The following is a 26,115-nucleotide window of genomic DNA, read 5'->3' on the forward strand; positions in this document are numbered from 1 at the left end:
TTTTTTTTTTTTTATGCGTTACGCGGGCCTCTCACTGTTGTGGCCTCTCCCGTTACGGAGGACAGGCTCCGGACGCGCAGGCTCAGCAGCCATGGCTCACGGGCCCAGCCGCTCCGCGGCACGTGGGATCCTCCCGAACCGGGGCACGAACCCGCGTCCCCTGCATCGGCAGGCGGACCCCCAACCACTGCGCCACCAGGGAAGCCCCCCCTTACTTTTTAATGAAAAGGGTTGCTTTTTATACCCCATAAAGTAATCACCATGTACCATAGAAAGTTTTTATTCATATATGGGAGTGTGGGTGAGTTGATTATAATAATGCTTTTTTTTTTTTTTTTTTTTTTTTTTTTTAAGGCTCAGCTGCCACGGCCCACGGGCCCAGCCGCTCCGCGGCATGTGGGATCTTCCCGGACCGGGGCGCGAACCCGTGTCCCCTGCGCAGGCGGACTCTCAGCCACTGCGCCACCAGGGAAGCCCATAATGCTTTTTTTTTAAAAACAATTCGCGAGGCACATTTATTATCCATTATCTCATTTGATCTTTTCAACAGTCCTGTAAGGCTGCTGGGGGGCAAATGTCCTCATTTTACACCTGAAGAGCTGGGCCTCCGAGGGGGGTAGGACTTGGTGAAAGGCCTTCCGCCATGCTGGCCCCGAGGTGGGGGGCCTTCGGTGCCCACGCTAAGGGCGCTGTCCCTGCAGCCCCAAGCTGGGTTGAAAATACTGATCTTCTTTCCTCACAAGCCCGGGTGACCTCGGTGAACTCTGACTCACTAAGGAATAAGCGACATAAACTCTTTCATGGGCAGTAACCATTTCCTGTGCCCTGTAAAAAAGGGCCCCTCACCCTGCCAGCTGCTTTCCCTTGGAAAGGGGGTGCCGGCAGGGAGCGCGCTCAGCCTCCTGGTGGGCCAGGTGGCGACCGGGCAGCTGTGACCTTGTAGTCCTCAGGGCTTCTCTGTGGGTTGAGAGTTGTGGGGGCCTCGTGCTGAGAAATGACGTCTGCCCGGAGGAAAGGGGCTGGTGGGCATTCGGTCCTAAGAGGAAAACTGGCCCACATGGTCATGCGACATTTATTGAATTGTTCCTTTGTACCCACTCGGCTCTCTGCATGCACAAGCTCATTTGATGCCCACAGCCGTCTGCGTCTGGGTTGTTCCCATTTTACAGGGCAGGAAAGTGAGGATCAGAAAGATGTAGGCTAGACAGACTTGAACTTGCTCAAGGTCACCCACAGTGAGCAGGGGAACTAGGTTCTGAGCCCACCTCTCCCTGACTTCAAAGCCAGGCGTTTAGTCCTCACACCGCCCTGCCTTCTAGTTTTTTGCGAAGTGGTGAGCAGAAGGTCTGGGCCAGCCGGCTGAGGAGGTGGGTCCTAGCTGGCCCCGGCAGGTCTGGCTTCCACTGAAATGGCCACTTTGAAACAGCCCTGCAGGCAAACCCTTGTGAAAGAATTTCAGGGAAGCCTCCGCTGCCCACCCCACCCTTACCCACAGCCTGGAGGGCAGATGGGCTGGGCTCTGAGCTGCAGCCCCTTCAGGGTTAAACAGTAACCTGCCTACCGCTTGTAGTTGAGCAAATGCTGGCAAGGAACAAGCCCGGCCTTGAGCAAACAGGAGCCGTTGCCATGCCTCCTCCCTCCCCCAGCCACCCTTCTGGGGACCTGGAAGTTTTCTTGTACCTTGGAGTCCCCCGTTTGGATTCTTCGCTTGGGGCAATTGCTGTAGAAAGCTCGATGGGAAAAGGTGCAGTTCCTGTGAAGGAGGAGAAGGCTCGACTTGGGTTGGTTTTCTCTGAGAGTGAGAATCAAAGAGATTTCTGGAAACGAACTTAAGAAGCAATTTACCTTCTTTAAATTTTTGCGTGGGGAAACTGAGGCCCAAGGTTGCTTCTGGTTTGGGTTATCCAGAGATGTAGTAGCCCTCCTCCTCATAACACCTACCATGCGGTCATGACCGACTTTGTGCCAAGCGCTCGAGGTATAGAAACTCGTTTAAGCTCAAACCAATACACATGGTACGTATGACGACCTGTATTTTGCATAAGAGGAAACTGGGGTTCAGAGAGGTTAGTGACTTTTGTTCGACTTAGTACCAACTTTAGCAGGTAAGTGTGAGAGCGTGGGATAAACCCCCGCTCTTTCTGACTTCGAAACTCATCTCTATGGCACCACCACGTAGAATCCGGCTCTGCCATCTCTGCACCCTGTGGTCTGTTACAGTGCTCACTATTCCCACCCCATCTTTCCTTCCCCTGCCTTCTACTTAGGCCTAATTATTTGCCAAACAACAAGGATGATGATGTTAATAATCATGATAAATGTTCCTGTTTAGCCTAGTTCAACTCTTAATCACTGCTCTATCCCTGGTCCCTAAAGCTGTGCCCAGCCCATTGCAAGGCTGATAATAAATGAATACATGAATGAATTTTTATGCCTTTTCCAGACCCCTCTTCTCCCCTCTCAAGCCCTACATAGAACCAGAGGAGCACCAGCTAAATTAGAGGAAAGGGTTTTGAGGGATGGAACCACTCTGGCTGGGCAGTTTGGGGGAGGTTGGTGACTCGTGAAGATGCAAGATTTCCCCCATACAGGCAGAAACATTTCCATGATCTGCCACTCTTCTCCTTACCCGAACATTTAGAAAGAGCAGGTTACCCTTAGAGGCCCTGGGTAATGCTCAGTCATCCTCTGGAAACAAGCTGTTCATCCTTTGGATGATTGAACACACTTCTGGGGCTTTCAGTCCGAAAGGTGGAGGGCGCCTGCCTGGAGGGTAGGAAGATTGTAGATGCTGGACGACTGAGGTGAATATTTCTAAAGTGTAAAATTTTTACATGGTTTAAAAAACCCAAACAGGCTCATGGAAGAAAGCCTCTTCTCCTGGGTCCTTTACTGCGAAAATGAGCCCTCAGACTGAGAAAGTCAGCTTCAGATCAGCTTTGAAGCCTGCGGTATTCTCCAGGTCTCTGAAAGGAGAGGGAACGTGGGGCTGAATTTTTACCAGGAAGGAAGGGAAGGGGCAGTGTCTTGTCCCCAAAACCAACTGATTTCTAATATTATCACGGAGCCAAATACTTGAAAAACTCTAGGTCAAATATGGCTGAGGTCCTCCAAGACGAGCCCGTCCCGTGGTAGACGTCTGTGCTGAGGAAATTTACTGGACGCCCAGGTGTAGGCTGCTCAGATGTGTCGGGACTTGTGAATGTCTGATTTCAGGTCAGAGTTCCTGCACAGGTGCCGGGTCTGTTCTGCTACCCATTTGGGTTTTCATTGATTGAAATTTTACTTTAAATAAAAACTTCTTTGGTATTTTCACTTTTGTCAAAAAAAAAAAAAAAAAATTGGCTTCTGGCCAGACTCGCCCAGTGAGCAAGTATTATATTTTCCTCCCGTTTCATTCCGATCAGAGATTATTCATTTGTGAATGGGTGGCTATAAAATCTTGCCTCATGCATATGAAAATCGAACCTGGAAATTTTTAATTGCCAGTGAGTTTTGCTTTTACTGAAAGGGCTGGTGGCAACATGCTTCACAGGCGATGGATGGAAGGACCAAATTATTTCTTCCTTCCTAAATTCACTCTATGATCTATACTCTCAAATGACGTTTGTCCAAGAGGCACTGGCTGAACGGCCTGTTTGATCCCCTTACAGATCATGATTCTGGAAGGAAGTGGTGTAATGAATCTCAATCCCAGCAGCAACCTCCTCCACCAGCAGCCGGCCTGGACAGACATCTACCCAACGTGCAATGGTAAGGGGCTGCGTGGGGGTCAGTGTCACTCCCCATGGGGATTCTTCCTCGGCTTTAATTAGGCTCCGTTTCCCAACTTAATGAAAAATACAGGTTTTATTCAGCCGGGGGTGTGGGGACCAGGGAGACTGGAGAAAACTCTTCTTCATGCTGGAGGTCCTCACAGGCTCCCCAGGGCCCCAGCCAGAAGCCCATCTGAGATATTCCGTGGTTTTCTCCCAATATTCAAAGGTCCAGGTTGGTAGCCTGGCAGAGAGAGTGACAGAAGAGGCACCCCAAAGGAAGGCCAACTTTAATAGTGTTGGCTGGGATATCAAGATAGGATAGGATGGAAGACTGTGTGTGTGTGTGTGTGTGTGTGTGTGTGTGTGTGTGTGTGTCGCATGGAAGCGTGGAAGTTAAGGAGAAGAGACTTGTAGCAGCTTAATCTTTCTATTTCGTTTTCCGGTGACCTCCCTTTGTAAAGGGAGGGGAGAGTTGTTAGGAGACCATGTGCCTGCCTTTGGTGCTTTAATCTAGAACCGATTGATTAGAAGAAGGAGGGCCTGGTGGCGGGGCTTATGGAGGGTTTGGTGATCAAGCCCATGGCTTACTGTGGAAGCCGGACTGAACAAAGTTGCTGCTGAATCAGGGCACCGCACCCCATTGTGAAGGTGTTAAGTTTACGTAGACTGCTGTGCACTGAACCGCAGTGGGTGTAGGGAGCTCTGGGCCTTCTCCCACCCCATACCTGCCGCTAATCTCCTCCCCAGAGACTCTGCTGCGCTTGCTTCCCTTGAGAAAATGGAGATGGGCCATCGGTGAGCAGAGTCTGGGAAGCAGCAGTGGGAGGCTGATGGAAGGGGTGCATTCTTCAAGAAGTGGCCAATCTGTGGGCAGCTCCACCTTCCAGTTTGGAAGCCCAGCCACACGTGGTCGAAAGCGGGGATGGGTGACCTTCTCTTATTGATCACCCGTGCTTCTGAACTCCTGCCTTTTCTGGGCATGACCTTCCCTGTGGCAGGACTCAGATTCCTTGTGGGGACCTTGAAGGATGATTCCAAACAGGGAAACGCACAATCTTTTGGATGCCAGGCCCTAGGACCCTCGATTAAGGCAGCATCCCTCTGGTTTGCTCTGGAGTGTAGTCAGCAGGGAGTGGAATTTAAACATCACTTTTTTACTCTCTAGCTTCCAGAGGCCCCAGAGAAGGCCCAGCTCCTGGTCATGATTGATGGGGGAGGCCAGTTGAATGCCAGAGAGGAGCTGAACTCATACGAGTTTCAGTGCTTTTCCCAAAGCTTCGGGAATCTGATGAGCCGCCTGGCTGATGGGGAGTCTCCCCTGGTCAACTTTAGACAAAATTCTCGGGTTCTGCCAAGTTCTAACAGGCTGCGCTATCAGGAGCCATCCTCTCATCTGGGTCATGTGACATCGAGAGAAGAAAGTACCGCAGGCCTGGTGTGGGGTTATTGAGAGTTGTCTCTTGTGTACAAACCCGGAGCTGCACGCTCATAGAAACACAATCAATTAAAAAATAAAAGAACAAAGACTTGGGGAGCTGCAAAAAATGTAGGCCACCCTTAACTAGCTGTATTGGTGGGACACCAAAAAGTCGGGAGGAAATAGAGACATCCGGTCTAGGCTCTGAGTGTTGGTGTATTAGGGAATATTTCTATGTAATTAAATTTTGGGACTAGATTCGTCCAGTCCCTGCCCCTTCCCCCTCCACTGTTGGCTTCTCCTTTAGGGCCCAAGCAGAGGGTTTAGGCCTGCTTTTGTGTGGCCATGAGGAATGAGGAGTAAGGCACATAATATGAGTGGCAGGTGGGACCGGCCTGGAAACATTCCCCCTTCAGCCTTTCCTCCTGAGGTGTTGAGGGCTAGGCCATAGGCATTGTGGAGATCAAACCTTTTGGAGCTCTGTAGCTCCTTGCCATCCAAACTGTATCCACTGACCAGCATCATATCATCCTGGGGAAGCTTGTTAGGAACGCAGAAACTCAGGCCTCACCCCAGGTCTGTGGAGTCAGAATCCGCATTTGAACCACATTCCCTGGTGATTTGTAATCACGTTAGAGTTTGAGAAGTACTGATCTAGCATGACCTTGAAGAAAAAGTTAGGGACCATTTTCTTTTGCTACGTTTTCCTCTATTGGTCTATCCTTGAGTTTGTGGGAATATCTGTGTGTCATGCTCAGCTGGACTTCCCCTCCTTCAGCTTGGTGGGCTATAATAGGGTTTTCCCCTTGTCCTTGCCCCTCACCTTTCCCACTAGAGAGCTCCTTCCCTTGGCCCGTGCTTTCAAGGGGATTGTAAGGTCTCTCAGTCTGGTTACATGCCGCCAGAGGCTGGTTCTCTCTTCTCCATCCCTCCAGGATTTTGGGCTGATTTCGTCATGTTCTCTTAAGTGAGTATGAGAGTCACATACATAGATGGTTAGTCCATAGTGAGCTCAATAATAATTATTGGCTTGAATGAATTCCTCTTCTTCACCGGTACTTGAATTAACCATCTTGTGAATGCACCTCACAACTCTTCCAGGTTCCGACGTTATTTCTTCTTCAGCCCCAAATTTACTGAAGAAAGGGAGAGACAGTACCTATGATGGCAAAGTCTCTGAGGTAGTTTTTATGGGAGATACAAGGATGGGTAAGATAGGGTCCATGACCTTGAGCATACAATTTACAAAGGAGAACAGGACTGTAGTTAGAGACCCACCAAGACAGGCAGAACATGACAAACGTCATTAGGAGAAATGTAAAGTGCATCTCCTGGAGTTTCAGAGGACAGCAGCCCTCAGCAGTCAGTCAGGGGGGTCTGCGATGGCTTTATAGGGTGGTCAGGGTCAGCAAGCTGGGTATAAATTCAACAGAGAGTGATAGGTAGAATACAAACCGGGCTGAAAGAACAACACAGAAAAAAGGCAAAAGGTCACTTGGGGAATAGTTAGTGAAGAGCCTTAATGCCTGGCTTGGCAGTTTGGGGCCTAATTTCAGTGGATAAAGGGAAATTGCTGAAGGTAGCTGAGTAGGGAAGTGACATCCTAGTGGCTGTAATAACCAGTATGGGGTGGGAGGATGTCAGCACCGTGAGCAGATGAATCATCTGGACCATCTTGGGGAGCAGCAAAGGCATCACAGAGAAAAGAACCTGAGTCTCAAGCTTCAGTTTTGGTTGAAAATGGTCTGAGTTTTGGGTATGTATGTGTATATATGCGTGTGTAAGAGAGAGAAATAAATGGGAGAGAGAGAGGGAGAAGGAGACAACTCTGTGGGTGTGGACAAGAAACTAATACTCTGTTGAAACTGTAGCAGCGCTTTAGCTTTCATGGTAGTTTGTGGGAGGTGGGGAAAGAGCTCATGATCTCAGAGCATTTCAAGTGTTGTGTCGTCATCCAGAGCTCGGGGTAAGTATATGGAGAACAAAATGAAGATATACGGAGGCTGGATGATTGGCTCCCACCACAACTGGGGAAAGAATTGCATTTCCTAGAGCCTCCTCTCCAGAGCCCATCTCAAGCTCCAATCCCCAGATGCACACAGAGGGTGGTTGTGATCCCTGTGACGTCTGGCAGCCAGAGGGGCATCCCCATGTCTGGGACCATGCTCGGAAACAAACACAGGTCACTCACAGGGCCGCCTCCTGTTTTGCAGCTTCCAGCGGGTTTTTTGGAGGACAGTGGCATGAAATCCATCCTCAGTACTGGACCAAGTACCAGGTGTGGGAATGGCTCCAGCACCTCCTGGACACCAACCAGCTGGATGCCAGCTGCATCCCTTTCCAGGAGTTTGACATCAACGGCGAGCATCTCTGTAGCATGAGTCTGCAGGAGTTCACCCGGGCGGCAGGGACAGCGGGACAGCTCCTCTACAGCAACTTGCAGCATCTCAAGTGGAATGGTAACTCTTTCTCTGTCTCTGTCTCTCTGCCCTGCTAGGAGCCATCTGGGAAGAGCAGAGACTCCACAGCTGGCAGGGTTCCTGTTTAGGGGCATCCAAGGATGGTCTCACCTCCAAATTACTGTCTCCTGAGACAGAAGTAGAAGGGAGGTGAGAGGACAGGCTTGAAGCCTAGGGTACAAGGTGTGTCTAATCCCATACAAATCCAGCATAATATAATTCTCTCTTTACATGGTTAATTTCCAAGGAGACAAAGGCTAGCTGGGTATTCACAGGATACTTGGTACTCTCAGAAAACCACTTCTTTCTCTTGCAAATGGGGTTCATTGTTTCATTCCCAATCCCTTGCTTGTTAAGATCATCATGGCTACTTTTTTTTTTTTTTTTTTTTTTGCGGTATGCGGGCCTCTCACTGTTGTGGCCTCTTCCGTTGTGAAGCACAGGCTCCGGACGCGCAGGCTCAGCAGCCATGGCTCACGGGCCCAGCCGCTCTGCGGCATGTGGTATCTTCCCGGACCGGGGCACGAACCCGTGTCCCCTGCATCTGCAGGTGGACTCCCGACCACTGCGCCACCAGGGAAGCCCTTCATCATGGCTATTTTTTAAAAAAATTTCTACACCTAGGTTCTTAAGATGGGACGTAAGTGTGGTAAGAAAATAGGCAAAATTAGATCTAGTTTGTTTTTTGGGAGGGGAGAAAGCTTACGATACTACAACAGATTTTTAAAAGGTCCTGAATCGAAAAATGTCTTAAAACGAATGGTCTGGACACATCTGGGATGTTTCTGCAGTGATTTCTGGGATTGGTGCTGCCCTAGAGCTCCAGGTGTCTTTCCTGAGGCCTCACCTAGCACATAGACAGGCACCGTTTAAAGGCTGTCCTTTGGTGCTAGTTTATTCACACATGTACCTGTGCTACACTGGCTTGCAAGAGCTGGTCGGGTAGACATCTATCTTGCAGAATGTCCTTGACACGGGCCTAAGGTTCTTCTGACAGTTGTTATAAACACTAGCTCCTCTGAGAACTATTTTGGAAAGCAATGATGTGTACGAATAGTGAGCTATCCTGTCCATATCAGAGTGGGCACGCCTGTCTAAGCAGAATCTGTGTTTGGGCATGTAGCTGGAGCTTTGGGAAGCATGAGCTCCAGGGCTGTGAACCAGATTCAGATCCAGATAACTGCCATCAACACTGAAGAGAACCCAGCGTCTGGCTTCGGAGCAGGCAGAAGTGGTGGTCATTTGAGATGACCTCATTCAGCTCCTGGGCACTCCCTACTTCCCATCCACCTCACAGAGGTGGTTGCTCCTTTTTCTTTTACTAGAACCAAACCAAACAAAGCTCTAAAAATAACCCCCAGGCATCTTCAGAAAGAGCAGACTTACACTTGAAGAATTAAAAATATTTACCTCCCCACCTCCAATTAAATCCAGCGGGACAGCTCCTCTACAGCAACTTGCAGCATCTCAAGTGGAATGGTAACTCTTTCTCTGTCTCTGTCTCTTTAAAGCTTTGCCCTGATTGAAGCTCAAGGCAGGGAAGCGTGGGAGGTGATGTGGCCGTCCTTGACCTTCCACCTTTGACCTTCCATCTTTGGCCTTCCATGACTTGCATGCTGCTGGTGCCTCTGAATGCCTAATGTCCAGATTTCTCACCTTTGTTTCGTTGTTTGCCTTTTTGTAGACATTCCTCTAACTTCCATTTATTGAGTATTTACTTATACAAGGGCTCTAAGTGAATTGATTCATTTGGTGACCTTATGAGAAAATAAATATTGCACCCATTTGACAGGGGCAGTTTTCATCTGGGAAAACTGAAGGTCAGAGACATTAAAGCATGACCTCTGCTCCTGAGACATTTATAATCTGGATGGGCAGGAAAAACATATGAAACGAATTCACATGTATATATGTGCTTTTATATATGATACATCTGGAGAAAAGTTGCCAGGCATAAATAAGGGAAGAATCACTGCACTTACCCAGACATAGCTCATAGATTAGATCTAATCAAAAGGGGTTTGATTAAATTTAAGATCAAAGAAGAATTAAGGTGAATTTCCTTGTGTTTCCTTTGCACTTCCTATCAAATCTTAGTATGCGAAAGCACCTTAGAGAACATCTAATGACTTTAGCTAGTTTAATCTCCGAAATATACAGTTGAGGAAACCAAGATGAAGAAAGGTGAAGTACCTTGCAGCTATTAGTGGAAAAACTGGTCTTTCAACTTCTAAAGTTTTATTTCCTTCATACTGGATGCCTTCTCTATACAAGGCCAAATAATTCCATCTGAGGTTGGTGCCCTAGCTACTGATTTTCTGGGCCAAGGGCCCCAGGCTTGAGATTATAGATCCAGAGAGGGAAGCCCCCTCCCAGAAGCAAAGAAGGGTGACCATGCTGTGGGACTGTCAGAAACTCTTCCATGAAGCCAGCTTCGTCCTTGGTCAAGCAGCACATTTTGGCTACACGTGGGCCCGCTCTGAGTTTCCCAATCTGTCCTTCACAGGCCAGTGCAGCAGTGACCTGTTCCAGTCCACACACAATGTCATCGTCAAGACCGAACAAGCTGGTGAGTCATGGCAGATGAAGGGAGCCAACTTGGTAGGCAAAGGCCTGTGGAGGACAACTGAGAGGGAGTGTGAGGGCGAGTGTGAGAGCGGGACGGAGCCAGTACTTTGGCAGGAAGCCCAGGGATGTCTCTTCCCTGGCTGTCTCCAATGGGCCCGGCAGCCATAAGCCTCATCCCTCGTCCTTGGGACCAGTGACTGCCGACCATTTCTGATTTCTAAGATTGATGGTGAGCCTAATTCTGCCCACACTTCTCTGCTTCCCATGGTTGGTCAAGGGAACATCCAGGCTCTGATCCAGGAGCCCAGAAAATGCAGAGTCTAAGTGGGCTTTCTTGTCACCACAAAGAGTCAGGGGATTGGCCTTGGCCAAGTTAGGAGAAGCCAGGGGAGAGAAGAGGAAGGGTCAGTGTCTCCTCTCCCCCTCCTCCCTTGCAGGGAGTGTGTTTCACAAGGAGGAGGAAGATTCGGACTTGGTGTAGTTACTATAGTTTCTGGGGACCTTGGAGTTTCTGTAGGGATGTCCAAAGGCAGCTGTGGAACTGGCTCCTGCCTTAAGTATGCTTTTAGACAAAAGCCACTATTCTGAGCTCTGAGTAGGGTCTGCAGGCCCAGAGTAGCTACATTCATTTTTGTTCTCCTTCATCTGCCTAATCATCCCTCCTTCCTCTGCCCCAAAATCTCTCTCCTGGGGACTTTCTGTCTCCCCTGGGAACTTGCAGGGGGCAGTAACTGCCTCGAGAAGTTGTGCCCTAGAGCCTTGTACCAATCAGAGGTCTTTGTATAGTGACCTTTGGCCTATGACCTCTTAGTCTAGGGAGAGCTCTGCAAGGCCCCCCAGGTCCATAGGAGCTGCCACTGCTCCAAGGTCACTCCCCATGTCCACATCAGTGAGAATGTGGGCCACATGGACCAACCACGGAGTTTGCCTCAGGCCTCCCTGCAGGTTGCGTGCCGGTCACCAAGGACTGTATTAGACCTGCGGTGATTTGTGAGTCACTAGGGGCAGAAATTGGCCCCACGCAGTTATTTACTCTTTTATAAGGGGGCTGGTCTACCATTATTAAAGAAAAAAACAGCAGCTGCTAAACATGTGAATTAGGTATTCCTAGCCCTGCCCTTCCCCCGAGAGGCCAGGGTTGAGTTACCCAGATGGTCTATGCTTTATGGACGTGACTGCCCTAGAGGCAGGCACAGGACTTGGCCTAGAGGATGGTGCCCCCTGACCCCAAATCCCCACTGTTGACTGGACAGATAGCCCCAGCGGAGGAACCAGGCTGGTACTGGAGAGGTCCCAAGTACTTGACAATTCCTCCTTGACCATCCAGACATTCTCATGTTGCCAGTTCAGAAAAGCTGAGCCGAAGGGTGGGGAGGAAGCTCCACCCTGGGAGGAGGGGAAAGGAGGCTCATACAGGGGCCAACACCCCCAAACCTTTTTGGTTCAGTTTGTTTTCAGAGACAACAACAGGTATACAAGGTGACCCAATGAGGACAGAGGGTGTAACCCCTAAGTGATCAGGCTTGGGGTGCCCAAACACGTAGCTATTAGTTCAAATACCAGCTAAATCCCTATGTCGTAAACAGGAGGACTTAGCCAGTGAGTCAGGTTTTTATACCATTTATGCTACAAAAACAAAATGAAACTCGGCCAGTGGCTTACCACCCCGGCCCTGAAATTCAGATGCTGGGCAGGAGGGAGCCGAGGGCAGCCTCTGTCTGTGACGAGGGGAGAGCAGGAAGCTCCTGGTGGGGATGAGGTGACAGCTCCTGCCAGATCTCACAGCTCTTGGCCAGCCAGGAAAGAAGCTTCTGTTGGAGATCAGCCCAGAGGTGAGGGGTGTGTAGGAGTTGGGCTTCGTTTAGGGTAGGTGGAGGGGAGTTTCCTTGGAGTCTGAAATCTGAAGAGTCAGGAGACATGTTTACCCAGCACACTGAAGAGAGAGAGAGAGAGAACTTTTCCTAGATGAAGCAATGAGGCCCTACTCTTAAAACCTGTTTATTTGATTTGGTAACACTCTCATCTCCTTCTCCTTGGTTCTGTTTTGAAAATTTTATGTCACCCCTTAAGCATATTGGAGAAATCCTGGAGGGAGGGGGCTGTCACCCAACTTGAGGAGAGTTTCTCTCTGGATTTTAGCAATAAAGACTCTGTGATAAGACTGAGCAGACTTTTTCTTAAAGAAACATCATTAATTCTCCCAGGAAGACGTTACTAGGAAAAGATGCTCATTAATCATGAAATTATTTTGTCCCTACCATTTTTTTTACTAGTCTAAAAATATTCTGGTGACAATATAGTAGAATGTAAGACAATGCCAGGCTCCTGGACCACCCCCCCCCCCCCCCGCCCCACCAAGTGCAGACTGGGAATATCCTCAGGAAAGCATTGGTCTAGGACGGGATCCCACTGTTGCAACTTCTCTCACTTCCCTCAAAATGCAACAGGTGTAGAACACCTGGATGGGGCCGTAACAAAGTCCACCTCCCCTAGGGCCCTGGAAGAAAACTGGGGTAACATTATGATAAGGTAACATGTGGCTGAAGCAGAATCTTATCTCTTCTCTCTGAGAACCAGCCCCTTGTCCCACACCTCTTTGATGAACAGTGAGTAAGAAAAGGCAAACTCCTCACCTGGGGAAGGTGATTGCTGACATTCCCATTTTCTGTCCTTTGTAGACCCTTCCATCATGAACACCTGGAAAGAAGAAAACTATTTATATGACACCAACTATGGTAGCACAGTAGGTAACTAACTCCCCAACGCTTAAGACCCTTTTACATTCTTATTCTGGTTTTCTAACAGCCCCAAATTTATGTTGTAAGGAGGGGACTCTTAACGTCCTTTATGTTTTCATTGCCACAGAGTTGTTGGACAGCAAAACTTTCTGCCGGGCCCAGATCTCCATGACAACCAGCGGTCACCTTCCCATTGGTAAGTTGTCCTGACATCCGAGGCTGAGTGTGCCTCCTGCCAGTGCTTACTGTGAGTTAATGAGAATTACCAATGCCCTGCATTTCCAACTTCGCTGGAGTCTTTCCCATTAAAAGGCTAGGAAAAGTTTATAAAGAATCTGCTTTCGGGCCCATATTTGTACATTGAAAATGACCAGCAAGGATGCCTCTAGGAAATGTGTTTTGCTCCTGTGAAACCAAGTCACTCTCTGTGACAACAGAAACTCTCTTTTCAGGAAAAACTTGCTTTTGTGAAATTATCCAATGACATTATTCATACGTGGGTATATTTATGGGGGAGAAGGCTCTATTTAATTTTCAACAAGCTGTCTTTGGCTTTAGAGAATGAATGTCTAACAGTGGAATTCAGAGGTCAGTGAACCTGGGATGATGGTCTCTGGGTGGAGGGGCAGTAGCTGAAAACTTCTGGAACCCTGGGAATCACAGGTCAGTTTTAAAGTCTGACCTTGTTGGCTCATCAGGACTCTCTAATTAGTCAGACCACCTGCACATTATGAATTATGTTCATATGAGTTGTGTTTGGTTAGGATTGGATGCATCTGGGGTCTACCCATGACTCTCAATCAAGGTTACACTGAGCGGGAGGGTTGGTCTGCTGGGAGTCTGGGAGAGGAGCTTTCAGATTGTATTTCAGATTATTTCTCCTTGTCCACTTACAAATAGGTCCACTGGTAGGAATGAGTGCACGGGGGAGGTGAAGAGAGGGTTTCGTGTAGTCCCTTGATCTCGGTGCGAATTTGTGAATCTGTTTGGCTCTGTGAAATGGAGCTTAGACCCGTCACAAGTGAATCTGTCTTTTCCTGGAATTGAATTTGGGGCAACTTCAGAACTGGGATTTAAAAGAGTGTCTGTGAAAGGAAGAATCAAACAACAACCCTTCCTCCTTCCTTTTTTTTTCATTTTGTTGAGTGTGCTTTTGAGAACTGAAAAAATGAAAGCTTTTGGTTTGAGGTTTTCTTCGGGTCAAGCCCTTTGAATGAGACAGGGCTGGGAGCCAGGGTAAATGCTTCTGGAATTGAGGTTAAGAATGGAGGCCAATTCATTTCTCGACCTCCCCCTCCACACAGAGGCCCATCGCCTTATGTGTCACTCTAAGTATTTGCTGAAATTAGGGAACTAGATCAAACACTGGAAAGGTTCTGCAGTGGATTTGCCATGCTGGGGGAACTGAGCCAGTCAGGGTAAAATTTCTGTGGCAATCGTTGCCACCCAGTCAAGACCAAGGTTTTCAGAGCTGAAGAAACCACCGCGGTCGCCCTCTGACTTCCTGACACACCTCCTGAGGTGTCACCTCCCATGTCCTGGGTCTTTGGCTTAGGGCAGAAGATTCCAAGGAAGAATAAAGTTGAACCAACCACTTCCTGAGCCTCAGGGATGGTTAGGTCTCTAGGCACCTGGGAGAGGAAAAGCCGTAATCAACAACTCTGCGGCCCTCCCAGCCAGGCCACACTGCTCTCTCCCGCATCCTGACTTAACCTGCTGGAATCTCCCAATCAACAGGGACCATTGTCGGCTTTCATATTTGTAGTAACAGGGAACTAACTCACTGTCTCCTGAGTTCAACTGTTCTACTTTTAAATAGTCCTTCTTCAAATGGGCTTTACAAATCTGCTCTCCTGCACCTCCCTTCATTCTTGATCACCTTACTCCAGATTCCTATCCCGAAATTGTAACACAGGCTGGAAAATGAGATAAGCCATCCAGGACCCCAATCAGAATGATCACTTAAAGAATCATTTAAGTGTCTGGGTTGGTGAATTCTTTGAGGTAACAGCCTTCCAGGTAGGATAGTTAATTACAGCCTTGTAAGGATCAATTCCTTTCAGAATAGTTTAGTCTCTACTGGACGGGACCAGAACCGCCCCACCCCAGCCCCCCCGCCAAAGACCCTTGTCATTTGTCTGAGTCTTTGGATTTCCAGCTCCCATGAAATGGAGTGCAGTTAAGTATCTTTATGTGTTTTAGTGCAAGTCACAAGCCGCGCTGAGGCGAGGCCACATGTCAACTGACGCCCTCGCTGATAAACACAGGTGGGGAAGCGGGCTCTGTTTTGATGTCTCTGTCATCTGCTCGTTTCATAAAATGGCCGCCGCCAGTGTTCCGGATCTGCCCGATAGTCCTCGAGCCAGTGACGCTAATTCGGGATTGATGTGTTTATTTACCGACTCGCTGAGCCTAGAGCGAGGGTGGCATGGTCTATTATAACACTGAAATTTGTATATCCCGTAAAGAAATGGCTCACAGCTGAATAATATGCAAATGCTTCTAATCTTTGCTGCTTGTGAAGCAGCTTAGATGAAGTCATGCTCTGGAACTCATCATAAACTCGTGCCTTGGTGCTGCCCCGTCTGGACTGGACCTTGGCCTGAGGTGCCTGGCAGTGGAGCAGGAGAAGGCCAGTCTGGACAGTTCCCCCAGAGCAAGCCATTATTTTATAAGGATGAATCACTTAACCACGCGGCTAACCTCAAAGGTTTTGATTTTTATTTGGGGGCCAGGGGAAGATACAGGGGGCAAGGCCATCATATTAAGGTGAGGTTTCAGATCAAAAGATTTCAGTGCTGGGGCAGGTGGGTGATTCCACAGCTTGTCCCGCATGGCCTGGGGACTGGAAGAAGAGGCTGGAAGAAATTCAAGTTTCTTTTGCCCTTAGCTGCATATTCTTGCCTACGGTGATGCACACATATTTATTGGGGGGATTTTTTTCGCGGGAGGTCTTTCTTAAGCTGGATGGAAATCTAGCTTGGGTAAATGGCTGACACCTCAAAGAGAACATTTCCTCGTGGTGTAGCTGCTCTGGGGGTTCTTAATCTGGAGTCCGTGGACTCCTAAGTGACCCACACACTCCTGAAATTGTTGCAGAATTTCACGAGTGTACACATATGTGCCTTTTTCTGGGGAGAGGGGCCAAGGTTTCCATTTTATTCATAAAGGTACCTTAACTCCCCGAAGTAACTGATTCTTGCATTACATGAGTTTGCAACCCGTGAACAATGATGGAGGCCAAAAAGCTGAGAGACGCCTACACTTGGGTTTTTCTGAGTTCAATGCTGGCTCTGAAATAATGGCCCTGCATCCCTCCTGGATGCCATTTGAAAATGAGCTTTGCTTGTGGCCTGCTGGGTAAATGCCACTCTTTGTCCGCAGAACAACGTGGCCCTGTCAGAATGATGTATCACTTGGAAACCGCTGTGGGTGCCAACCTGTCGCAATATTGTCACATCCTGATGGGATGTCGCAACCTCACCCTGAAACCTACAGGGAGGGAGAGTGGAGTCTCCTTGCGTTTCCTGTGAATTTGTTCTTTCAGGTTTCAGAGAAATCCAAGTCGGGTGCAAACCCTCCTGCTGACAGTGTTGAGGGGGAGGGGCGGCGGGGTGGGGGAGGATGGTGGCACATTTAACCAGAAAAAGAGGTTTCTCTTGTAACCAGATCTTATTAAAACTGTCTCATCTATCCCACCACGACTTTCAAACTGCTGGGAGCTCTGAGTTGTGACAATCTGGGGGATCAGATAGGTGAATGCATCCATGCACGCGGGGAAATGGAGAATCATCAAATTGGAAAGACTTTTCCCCACTAATTAGTGGGTTGCAGAACTGAACCTGGTTCTTGGCAGGGAAGACGTTTATGAAATCTCTTATGTGGCACCATCTTTGGAAATGGCATAGAATGGTGGTTATGAGTGAAACCTCTGGATCCTGCTATCGCCTTCTTCATAGGGTGATTGTGTGAATCAAAACAGGTGATTCATGGAAAGTGCTGACCACAGTGCCTGGTACATAGTAAGTGGTCAAGAAACAGGAGCTAGTCTTCTTAACCATTTTCCTTAGGAGCTAATGGTATTCAAACTTTATTGAATAATGGATCACTACTGACAATCTTGAAAGCTGTGGACCCTCTTCCTTTGCCTGCGGTTTCAGTCAGTCTGAAATGCCCTTGAAGTCCACACATGGGTCAGCAAACCTTAAGTTAGGGAGCCCTGATGTAATGTACACAGAAGGGATGCAATATACTGGTCCAATTTCTTATCAGGATTGGCTACCATTTAGGGGCTGCCCCGGATTCAAGTTGGCAGATTTTTGATTGTGAGAATTTTTTTTGGTAAGATCTGCTTTAGTCGTCCTGACATTTGAAGTGCCCACTGACACAACCACACCCCCCCCCCACACACACACACTGCTAGATCATTTAGTTTTCTCTTTAACAAGTTTTATTTCACAGATTTGCCTCTGTCATCTCCTCTTTGTTGATAATCTCAAGGGTTACCATAATGAGTCATTTGTTAAACTAATCTGTGTTTCCATAGTCCACTGTGGCCCTCTGTACTGAGCTCAGGCCAGTCAATGGCCCCTTTGTCAGGCTGATTAAAAGGTAACTTTGCATGCCAAAAAAGGCACTCCTCTGGCTTACGAGTCATCTTTCTTTGTTATAAATGTTTACATTTTTGTATTATAATATATATATAAAAGCCTAAAACTTTTCAATGACCTAAATCCTTCAGTGGGGCCTTCCCTGGTGGTGCAGTGGTTAAGAATCCACCTGCCAATGCAGGGGACACGGGTTCGATCCCTGGTCCGGGAAGATTCCACGTGCCATGGAGCAACTAAGCCCGGCACCACAACTACTGAGCCTGCACTCTAGAGGCCGTGAGCCACAACTACTAAGCCCGCGTGCCACAGCTGCTGAAGCCCACACATCTGGAGTCCGTGCTCTGCAACAAGAAGCCACTGTAATGAGAAGCCCATGCACCGCAACGAAGAGTAGCCCCTGCTCGCCTCAACTAGAAAAAGCCTGCGGGCAGCAAAGAAGACCAACGCAGCCAGAAATAAATAAATAAATAATAAATCCTTCAATGATTTCCCACCTCTCACAGAATAAGAGCTAAAATCCTCAAAAAGTCCTACAAGACCTTAGTGATCTGAACCTCACCTGCTCCCCTCTGCCCCTTGTTCACAGCCACACTGACTTCCTTCTCTTCTATGCACACTGACCTCAGGGCCTTTGCTATTCTCAGGCATGGAAAGCTCTTCCACAAGCTCTCTGTATGACTGTCCCCTCACACCTTTCTGGTCCCCTTATCAGAGACGTCTTCCGTGACCACCTTATATTTAATGGCAAAACTATTCCCATCTCCACACTTCTACCCCTATTTTTTACCCTGAAATTTTTTCTCCAGAGCGCTTATTACCTCTGTTTTGTTTTGGACACGACCACCTACCTGAACAGTGCTAGGCATGTAGTAGGTGCTCAATAAATACTGGTGAAATGAGTGGATGAATGAATGAAGATGATAATTGTAGGAAATAGGGAAATGAAGCCGTTCTCATTTTTCTCTTTAGCAGAGTCGCCTGATATGAAAAAGCAGCAAGGCCAACCAACAAAGTCCCACACCAAAAAGCACAGTAAGTTGGCTGGCTTTCAGATGCCTCCTGGCCCTTCCCCTTGAGTGGAGAATAACTGGAGGCCACCAGTTTTTAGACAAATATTGCCTCTGCCTTCTGCCTGCATTTCTCCACCTCAGACTGGGTGGGGTGTGAAAAGAGAGGCATCACTTGCTGGCTAAGTAACCCCTTCTGCAGTCGTTTCTCAAAGTGGAGCCCCAGTGGATATTTCCTCCTCATTCTGTTCTCTTTGTGCTAAAACTGAGATATCAGTGAACAAGCACTTCTTGCAGGCATGGGGTGAGCAATTTCCCTTTCTCCAGAAAAAAGGGTGGGAAAAGGAGAGAGATGGGAAAAAACAGCTGAGGGTGTATTCTTTTTTTCTTTGGCTGAATGTTGGCTTCTTACTTTTGTGGAGTTATTGTTCCAAGAAATACTGTTTATTCTTAAGATTCAACAGTGCTTTTGGGGAGTTGTATTTCCCCCGATAATAAAACTTTATGAAAGTGTATGAAATATCAGAGACGTGGAGGTGGTGGGGGGGAGGACACAGAAAGAAATCAAGGTGGTGTAATCTGGAAATTGTAAGGAGTTGGACTCCTATCTGCTATCTGCTACTCCAGGTCATCCCACAGAACTGAATGAACACAGCCCTTCAAATTGGGTGTGGGAGGGAGTTGTGTGTCACAAATCCAGTGAGGGTAGAATTGAATTTGGTTGCTAATTTCATTACAGTTGCTGTTTCATTTTCAAATTGGCCCCCTCCACCCCTGTGAGACCCCGCACCGATATATTCTAGGAGTTAGAATTCTAAGACCCTACCCATGCGCATTTGGCTGACACACAGTTGCTGGGTGGAGCCGTCTAATTGATTGAGGTTCTAAACAAAAGAGGTTCTGAATAAAAGTGGTTGAGCTTTGCTCTCCTGGGAAGTAAAAAGTTGAAATGAATGCCCAGCAATCTGTTAACCATATTTAGAAGATACACCTCCTAGCCTAGGAGAACTAAAACCTATTTTTTAAACTTATTTCTTTTTATTGAAATACAGTTGATTTACAATGTTGTGTTCATTTCTGCTGTACGGCAAAGTGATTCAGTTATACATATATATATATACGTTCTTTTTCAAAAATATTTTTTATTATTGTTTATCACAGGATATCGAATATAGTTCCCTGTGCTATACAGTAGAACCCTGTTGTTTATCCATTCCATATAATAGCTTACATCTGCTAACCCTGACCTCCCACTCCACCCCCTCTCCCAACCCGTGCCCCCTTGGCAAACACAAATCTTTTCTCTATGTAAGACCTATTCTTTTGTCTTGGCTTTGCCACTCGTTAGCTGTGTGACCTTGCTCAAGTCAGTTGAATTCTCCATGCTTCAGCTTTCTGATTTGTAAAATTAAAAAACTGTGCTAGCTCATTCTTAAATACCCAGTGGGGGTTCTGTGATTTGGCGTCACAGGTGGGTAGCATGGAATCGAGTATCTCTGACTTGTTGTAAGATATTTCAACTCTAGGCTTCCTCTAGCCCTTCTTTGCAGTGACTTCAGCCATGAATAAACTCCTTTTTCTCCTTCACCTCAGATCCGCGAGGGACTCACTTATGGGAATTCATCCGCGACATCCTCCTGAACCCAGACAAGAATCCAGGGTTAATCAAGTGGGAAGACCGGTCTGAGGGCATCTTCAGGTTCTTGAAATCAGAGGCTGTGGCCCAGCTATGGGGGAAAAAGAAAAACAACAGCAGCATGACCTACGAAAAACTCAGCCGAGCCATGAGGTGAGGGGTTTCACGTCTCCAAACGTGATAAGGCCGTGTGGCCAGTCATTCCCCCGGCTGTCTTAATCAGACCAGCCACCTTATGCAATGCCTTTTGTTACAGATATTACTACAAAAGAGAAATTCTGGAACGTGTGGATGGACGAAGACTGGTATATAAATTTGGGAAGAATGCACGCGGATGGAGGGAAAATGAAAACTGAAGCTGCTGATACATTGAACACAAACCTAAACACATCCCAAATGATAACCAACCAAGAAGTCCCGGGACATACATATTTCAAAGACTACTTTTCTCTGATATTTATGTACCATGACGGGGAAAAAAATACATCTACTTCTAACAGGAAGAAGGAACATGACAGTTGATAGAATTATTTTGTTACTTTGAAGTATGTCCTATATGGGGAACAAACGTACACAGTTTTCTGTGAAATATGACACTGTATGTGGCTGTGATTTGTTTTTGCCTCTATTGTGAAGTTCTTTTCCACTGCAAGAACAGAGTCTGTAGCCATGTGCTTCTTGCTAAGGAGAAAGAAAAAAAAAATCAGATGGCATTAAAAGTTTTTATGTGCAAAATGATTTAGGAAAAGATGAGGTGTCCTCCGCACATAGCATCCTTGTGGCCTCTTCAGGAGAGGTGGGCGTGGCCTCTAGGATGAACTCCAGGGTCTCCGATTGGTGGGATGAACCAGAAGGATGCTGAGAAGTCTACCCTGACCTTCAGGAGTCAGTGAGTGGAGAATGAGGACTTCCACCATCCAGAGTGGACTGTAATCATTGCATAATCACGTGCCTTTTATGCTTAAATCAGAAAAGAATAATGGTGGAGGGGGCTTTATTCTCATTCAGGAATGATTTACCTGGTGCCAAGTCTATCTTCCCTCCTCCCCCTTGGATGATTGGTGAAAAACTTCAATTGCCACCTCTGCTCACTTTCAGTTACTTAAAGAGAAGGTCCGGCTTTGGTTAATTTTATCCCAGTTGCTTAAAAATAAGTGGGAAAAGGGAGGTAGTTATGAGTTTGCTCTTGTACTCCCATTGTCCTGTGGTTTCCCAATTGGCACAATTGATATTTTTGTCTGAATTATTCTTTGTTGTGTATTATTTGGCTGTCCTGTGTGTTTTGGGATGTTTAGCAGTATCTATGATCTCTACCCACTAGGTGCCAATAGCACTCTGGTCCTCGAAGTTATGACAACCCAAAATGTGTCTAGACATTACCAAATGTCCCCGGGGCCCGGGGGGAGGGAGAACCACTGATTTAGCTAGTCAAGATGAAGATGGTGATTTATTCTCAGAACAACAACAACAAAAAATCCCTAGAGTGAAGCAAAAGCAAGACTTTAAAGTCAACCTACTTTTCATTTTTAAAATGTTTGGACAATGGGTTGAAAGAGCTAGAGGGATTTCTTTTCAGAACCTGAGATGAGAGCTAGACTCAGATAAATTAAACAAGGGCTAACAATAGAACACACTGCACTAGAATTACAAAACAGAGTAAATATTATATTACAGAAGGAAACACTGAGAGGAGAGAAAAAGAGTGTGTGTGTGAGAGAGAGGAAGTTAGTTCCAGGGGAGAATCTTTGCAGATGTTAGTTCTTATAATCTTTCCTCTTTTGGATAATCTCTTTCCTGTCTCATCTTAACTCATTCCAAAGTGAATGATGTCTTGCCTAGATTTGCATCTAGAAGAATGTTAAAAAAAAAAAAAAAAAGACAAAGAAAAGAAACGAAGGATGGAAGAGAAAAACAGAAAACTCAGTTCAGGATCTATGGTCAGGAAGGAGTTAGAGACTTCTCCAATGATGGCATTGTTCTGGGTCCCTGGAGACTTATCACCAGACCCTGAAATCTGGGAGGAACGTGAGCCTGTAGACACTTTGAAAATGAGTTTGAACATCCAGATCCCTTTTGCAACTTTTCTTTTCTGCTCTCCATGTCCTTGGCTTTCTCCTCCCTCCTGCCTCTCTATCTTGAGCATAATATGGGAATGAAGACATGTACCAATAAGAGGGGGCTCGTCTCATCCACTGATGGAACACCTCCTGCAGTGCCTTCCTCAACTCAGGCAAGTGAGCCATAGTCAAAGGTTGCAGAGTGTCTGTAATGGATTCTGAATGTCGGAAGTATGAAGAATTAAGAATTTGTCCTAATTATAATGAGAGCCATTATGGCCAGTGACCTTGGAGCACAGCTTAGTGAGATGAATGACCTTCTGAAGGTACAACCGAGTTGTTTTTCTCTCTGCCTGACTTGGTGCTACTCAGTGTTGTCAAGTCACAATTACTGAGGGAACTGAGAGAAATGAAGAGCAGCACAGATCTGAGACATTCCTGCATGAAAGACACACCTTGCTCTCCAAGGAAGGCTAAAGAGCTATGAGGCTTTCCCAGCAGTTGACTATACTTCCCACAGAATGAAGTAAACCTCCAGATATTTGAATTAGTGTAAACACATGAATGTTTGTGTGACTGTGTGTGCCTGAATTGTGTGAAGTTATTAGGGGTGTCTGCTAATTCGCTCTCTGCTGTTTCTTCTCCGGCTCGGCCTGTTCATCATCTAGGCAGCCTGGATCCTTCTCCGACCTTGCTCTTCCACAAACCTGTAAGTTTCTCACATTCCTCCAAATTGGTCTTGCTGTTTCCTCACCCTCTCCATTGAAGAGCAGCCCCTGCGAGGTAGTGAGTCTGGGGTGTACTGACTGGAACACCCTGCACATAATTAGCAGATTGTGTTATTTGTTGAAAGTGACGGTTTCTTGGCATCCGGTTCCTGCATAAATAGGTGGGCGTATTAAGTTCTCAGCATATCTCTCTATTGTCTTGGCTTGAGTTTGATGCATTTTCTGTGTGCTGTGCATGACTTGGAGAACTCAAGGTAATCGAGCCATGCCAGTTTGGGGTGTGAATAGGATCCTTCCCCCCCGGTGTTGCAAGGGAAAGCAAAATCCCAGAGACAAGCCAGCACCAGGTGAAGCCCCCTTCTTTTGGCAACTCACAGCTTCTCACTTGAGAAGCTCGTCTGAGCCGATGCTCCTATGGTCACTGCGCACCGTCTCCTTAAACTCTCCTTAAACTAAAGGCTCGGGCTCTTATTTGTTTTTTTCCTGGGAACCTGAGGCAGGAAAGGTATTGCTAAGACTTCACCAGACTCAGATCATCTGAGGCTTCTAGATATTTGACTTGATGAAACGAGCAAAGCCCTGACTCCCAGGGACATACTTACAGCTTCTTGAACTTGCTTTCTGAGCAGGGCAGACCCGGGCAATGAGTTTTCCTTCGAGTGTGCGTGTCCTTCTTCAAACTCTTACCTTGCTAGACTGTAAGCTCTTGGAGGGCAGGGATGATATCTTAGCAATATTGTTTTCCCAGTATCTAACATGAGACAGGCCCTCAATAACCATATGTTGAGTGAATGAATGAATGTCTTCTGGAAGACTCCTCGGATTGGGAAGCCATATCCATAATCGTGATGTAAATTGTTTTCTTCATTGGATGAAGAGCACAACGGCCAAAACTTCAAGGACATATTATCTATCAGGTGAACATTTTACTGTGAGACTCTTTACTTTGCCTTCCTACCTGAGCTGAAATAAAATCAAAACGGGTTATTTGGTTCTGCAAGTCAACGTATGTTGTGTGAGAATTCTGTCACCTTATTAGGAACTGTGAGACTTATCTGGTGTAAGACGCCAGTCATGAACCTTGAACCTGTTTAAACCAATGAAGATTATGAATGTGTTTATATGATGTAAATTGCTATTTAAGTGTAAAGCAGTTCTAAGTTTTAGTATTTTGGGGTTGGTTTGTATTTTTTTTTGTTGTTTTGAAAAATATTGAGGGATCTTTTGATAAGGTTAGTCATGCATGTTAGATTTAATTTTACAAGTGTGTTGTTTTTCAAATGTATAAAGTGTAGGAAAAGTTAAAATAGTAAGAGGGAAAGGCAATTATATTATTCTTCTATAGTTATAAAAAGTTTATCGAGTGCCTACTGTGTGCACAGCGTGGAACCATATTTGTGAGGAGCTTATCTAACTATGTGGGGTGTAATAGGTACTCCATAGGAGCCCATTGGATGGATACTTCCTGTGTGAAAGAAAGAACACAGCAATCACAATTATCAGAGCTGAATTAACCTCAGCATTGCTTCTCAGTATTCCATTTCTGGAATAAGAGATACAGAGAACATTTAATAAAAACGTGTTGAGACTGGGCCTCACGAACCACTAAAATGTATAAGCCTTCACAAGTTTAGCTTAATTGGGATTAATCTTTCTGTAACTATATGCCTAATTCTTGCTTTTCTTCCCATCTAGCTTCTGGGTTGACAATTTGTGGGAAGTAACCCTACTGCTGCTATTTTTTTAAAAATCAGAAATCTTGCCCTTGATACTGTGTTAAATTCAAACTGAATATTTTTGTTTTATGAAAGAATTATATTTTTCAAAATATGTTTTTTTGGTTTGATGGGTCCCAGAAAACACTAATAAAAACCACAGAAACCAACCTGTAACTGTGTGCTTCATGCTTCAACAAGTCATTCAAAACCAGGCTTAGAGGGAATGCACTTAGCAACACGCTTAGCAACACAACATATGCAGTTTCTGCATATGGTTACTCAATATGCATTTACTGAGCATCTACTACTATGTGTCAGGCACTGTCCTAGGCACTGAGTTATGGCAGAGAATGAAAGAGACAAAAAAAAATTCTGCTCTTTTGAAGTTTATGTTCTATTGGATGGAAACAGACAAGAAACAAAATATTAAGAAACAAACATAGCATATCAGATGTGTAGTCAAGAAATGTAGAGCAAGGAAGAGGAGTAAAGTGTGCTGGAGTATGTAGGGTTGATTGCAAGTTTAGGCAGGGTTAAGAAGGGTGGAAGGAAAGGAGCCATGCAGATGGCTGGGGGAATGGTACCCTACTGGAGGGACCAGCAGGTACGAAGTTCCTGAGGTTCCTGACGCGTGTTCCTGACATGTCCAAGGAAGAGCAGGGCAGTCTGTTTGCCAGAGTAGACTCAGCAGTAGTAGGAAATAATGTTAGAGAGGCCCTGGCAGGCCAGATCACACAGAACTTGGAGGTCATTTTGAAGGCTCTGGTTTTTCTTCTGAGTGAGATGGACAGCATCTGATGCTGAGTGTACATTCTTAGTGAAGGATGAACAGAGAAAGGCAGAAGAGATCACTCTTACATGCAGGTTTCCAGTACAACAGGTAAAAAAATTTCCAGGCAAGAAATGAACTCTACCAGTTCACAACATATTTCTCCTGGGGCCCAGAAAGTCTCAGTCCTTCAGTCACTTAAAAAGTCATAATGAGGGACTTCCCTGGTAGCGCAGTGGTTAAGAATCCCCCTGCCAGTGCAGGGGACACGGGTTCGAGCCCTGGTCCGGGAAGATCCCACATGTCACAGAGCAACCAAGCCCGTGTGCCACAACTACTGAGCCTGCGCTCTAGAGCCTGTGAGCCACAACTACTGAGCCCACGTGCCACAACTACTGAAGCCTGCATGCTAGAGACTGTGCTCCAGAACAAGAGAAGTCACCACAATGAGAAGCCCGCACACTGCAACGAAGAGTAGCCCCCACTTGCCGCAACTAGAGAAAGCCTGCGAGCAGCAACAAAGACCCAATACAGTCAATAAATAAATAAATAAATAAATAAATAGAAGTCATAATGAAAATAATAATAGCTAACCATTTGGGGAAGATCCACTTGATCCCAGGAACTGTGATATGTTCTTTGCATACACT

At 46.5% G+C, this 26,115-nt stretch overlaps 1 protein-coding gene across 4 annotated transcripts in view; it reads left to right on the plus strand.

Moving 5' to 3' along the window:
• EHF (ETS homologous factor) overlaps positions 1-21,436 on the plus strand; it is a 39,230-nt gene extending 17,794 nt beyond the window's left edge. For 3 of the 4 annotated variants that reach the window (XM_024752619.1, XM_024752620.1, XM_024752621.1), the window contains exons 2-9: positions 3,654-3,753; positions 7,389-7,634; positions 10,141-10,203; positions 12,881-12,949; positions 13,068-13,136; positions 18,520-18,582; positions 20,151-20,346; positions 20,450-21,436. In XM_024752619.1, the coding sequence (XP_024608387.1) occupies positions 3,657-3,753; positions 7,389-7,634; positions 10,141-10,203; positions 12,881-12,949; positions 13,068-13,136; positions 18,520-18,582; positions 20,151-20,346; positions 20,450-20,549 (903 nt within the window). In that variant the 5' untranslated portion in view covers positions 3,654-3,656 and the 3' untranslated portion in view covers positions 20,550-21,436. The remainder of the gene's footprint in view (positions 1-3,653; positions 3,754-7,388; positions 7,635-10,140; positions 10,204-12,880; positions 12,950-13,067; positions 13,137-18,519; positions 18,583-20,150; positions 20,347-20,449) is intronic. The other variant, XM_024752622.1, reaches the window with a different exon arrangement.
• The last annotated feature ends 4,679 nt before the right edge of the window (positions 21,437-26,115 follow it).

The sequence above is a fragment of the Neophocaena asiaeorientalis genome, unplaced genomic scaffold (assembly GCF_003031525.2).
Source record: "Neophocaena asiaeorientalis asiaeorientalis breed wild unplaced genomic scaffold, Neophocaena_asiaeorientalis_V1.1 scaffold196, whole genome shotgun sequence".
Taxonomy (NCBI): Eukaryota; Metazoa; Chordata; class Mammalia; order Artiodactyla; family Phocoenidae; genus Neophocaena; species Neophocaena asiaeorientalis.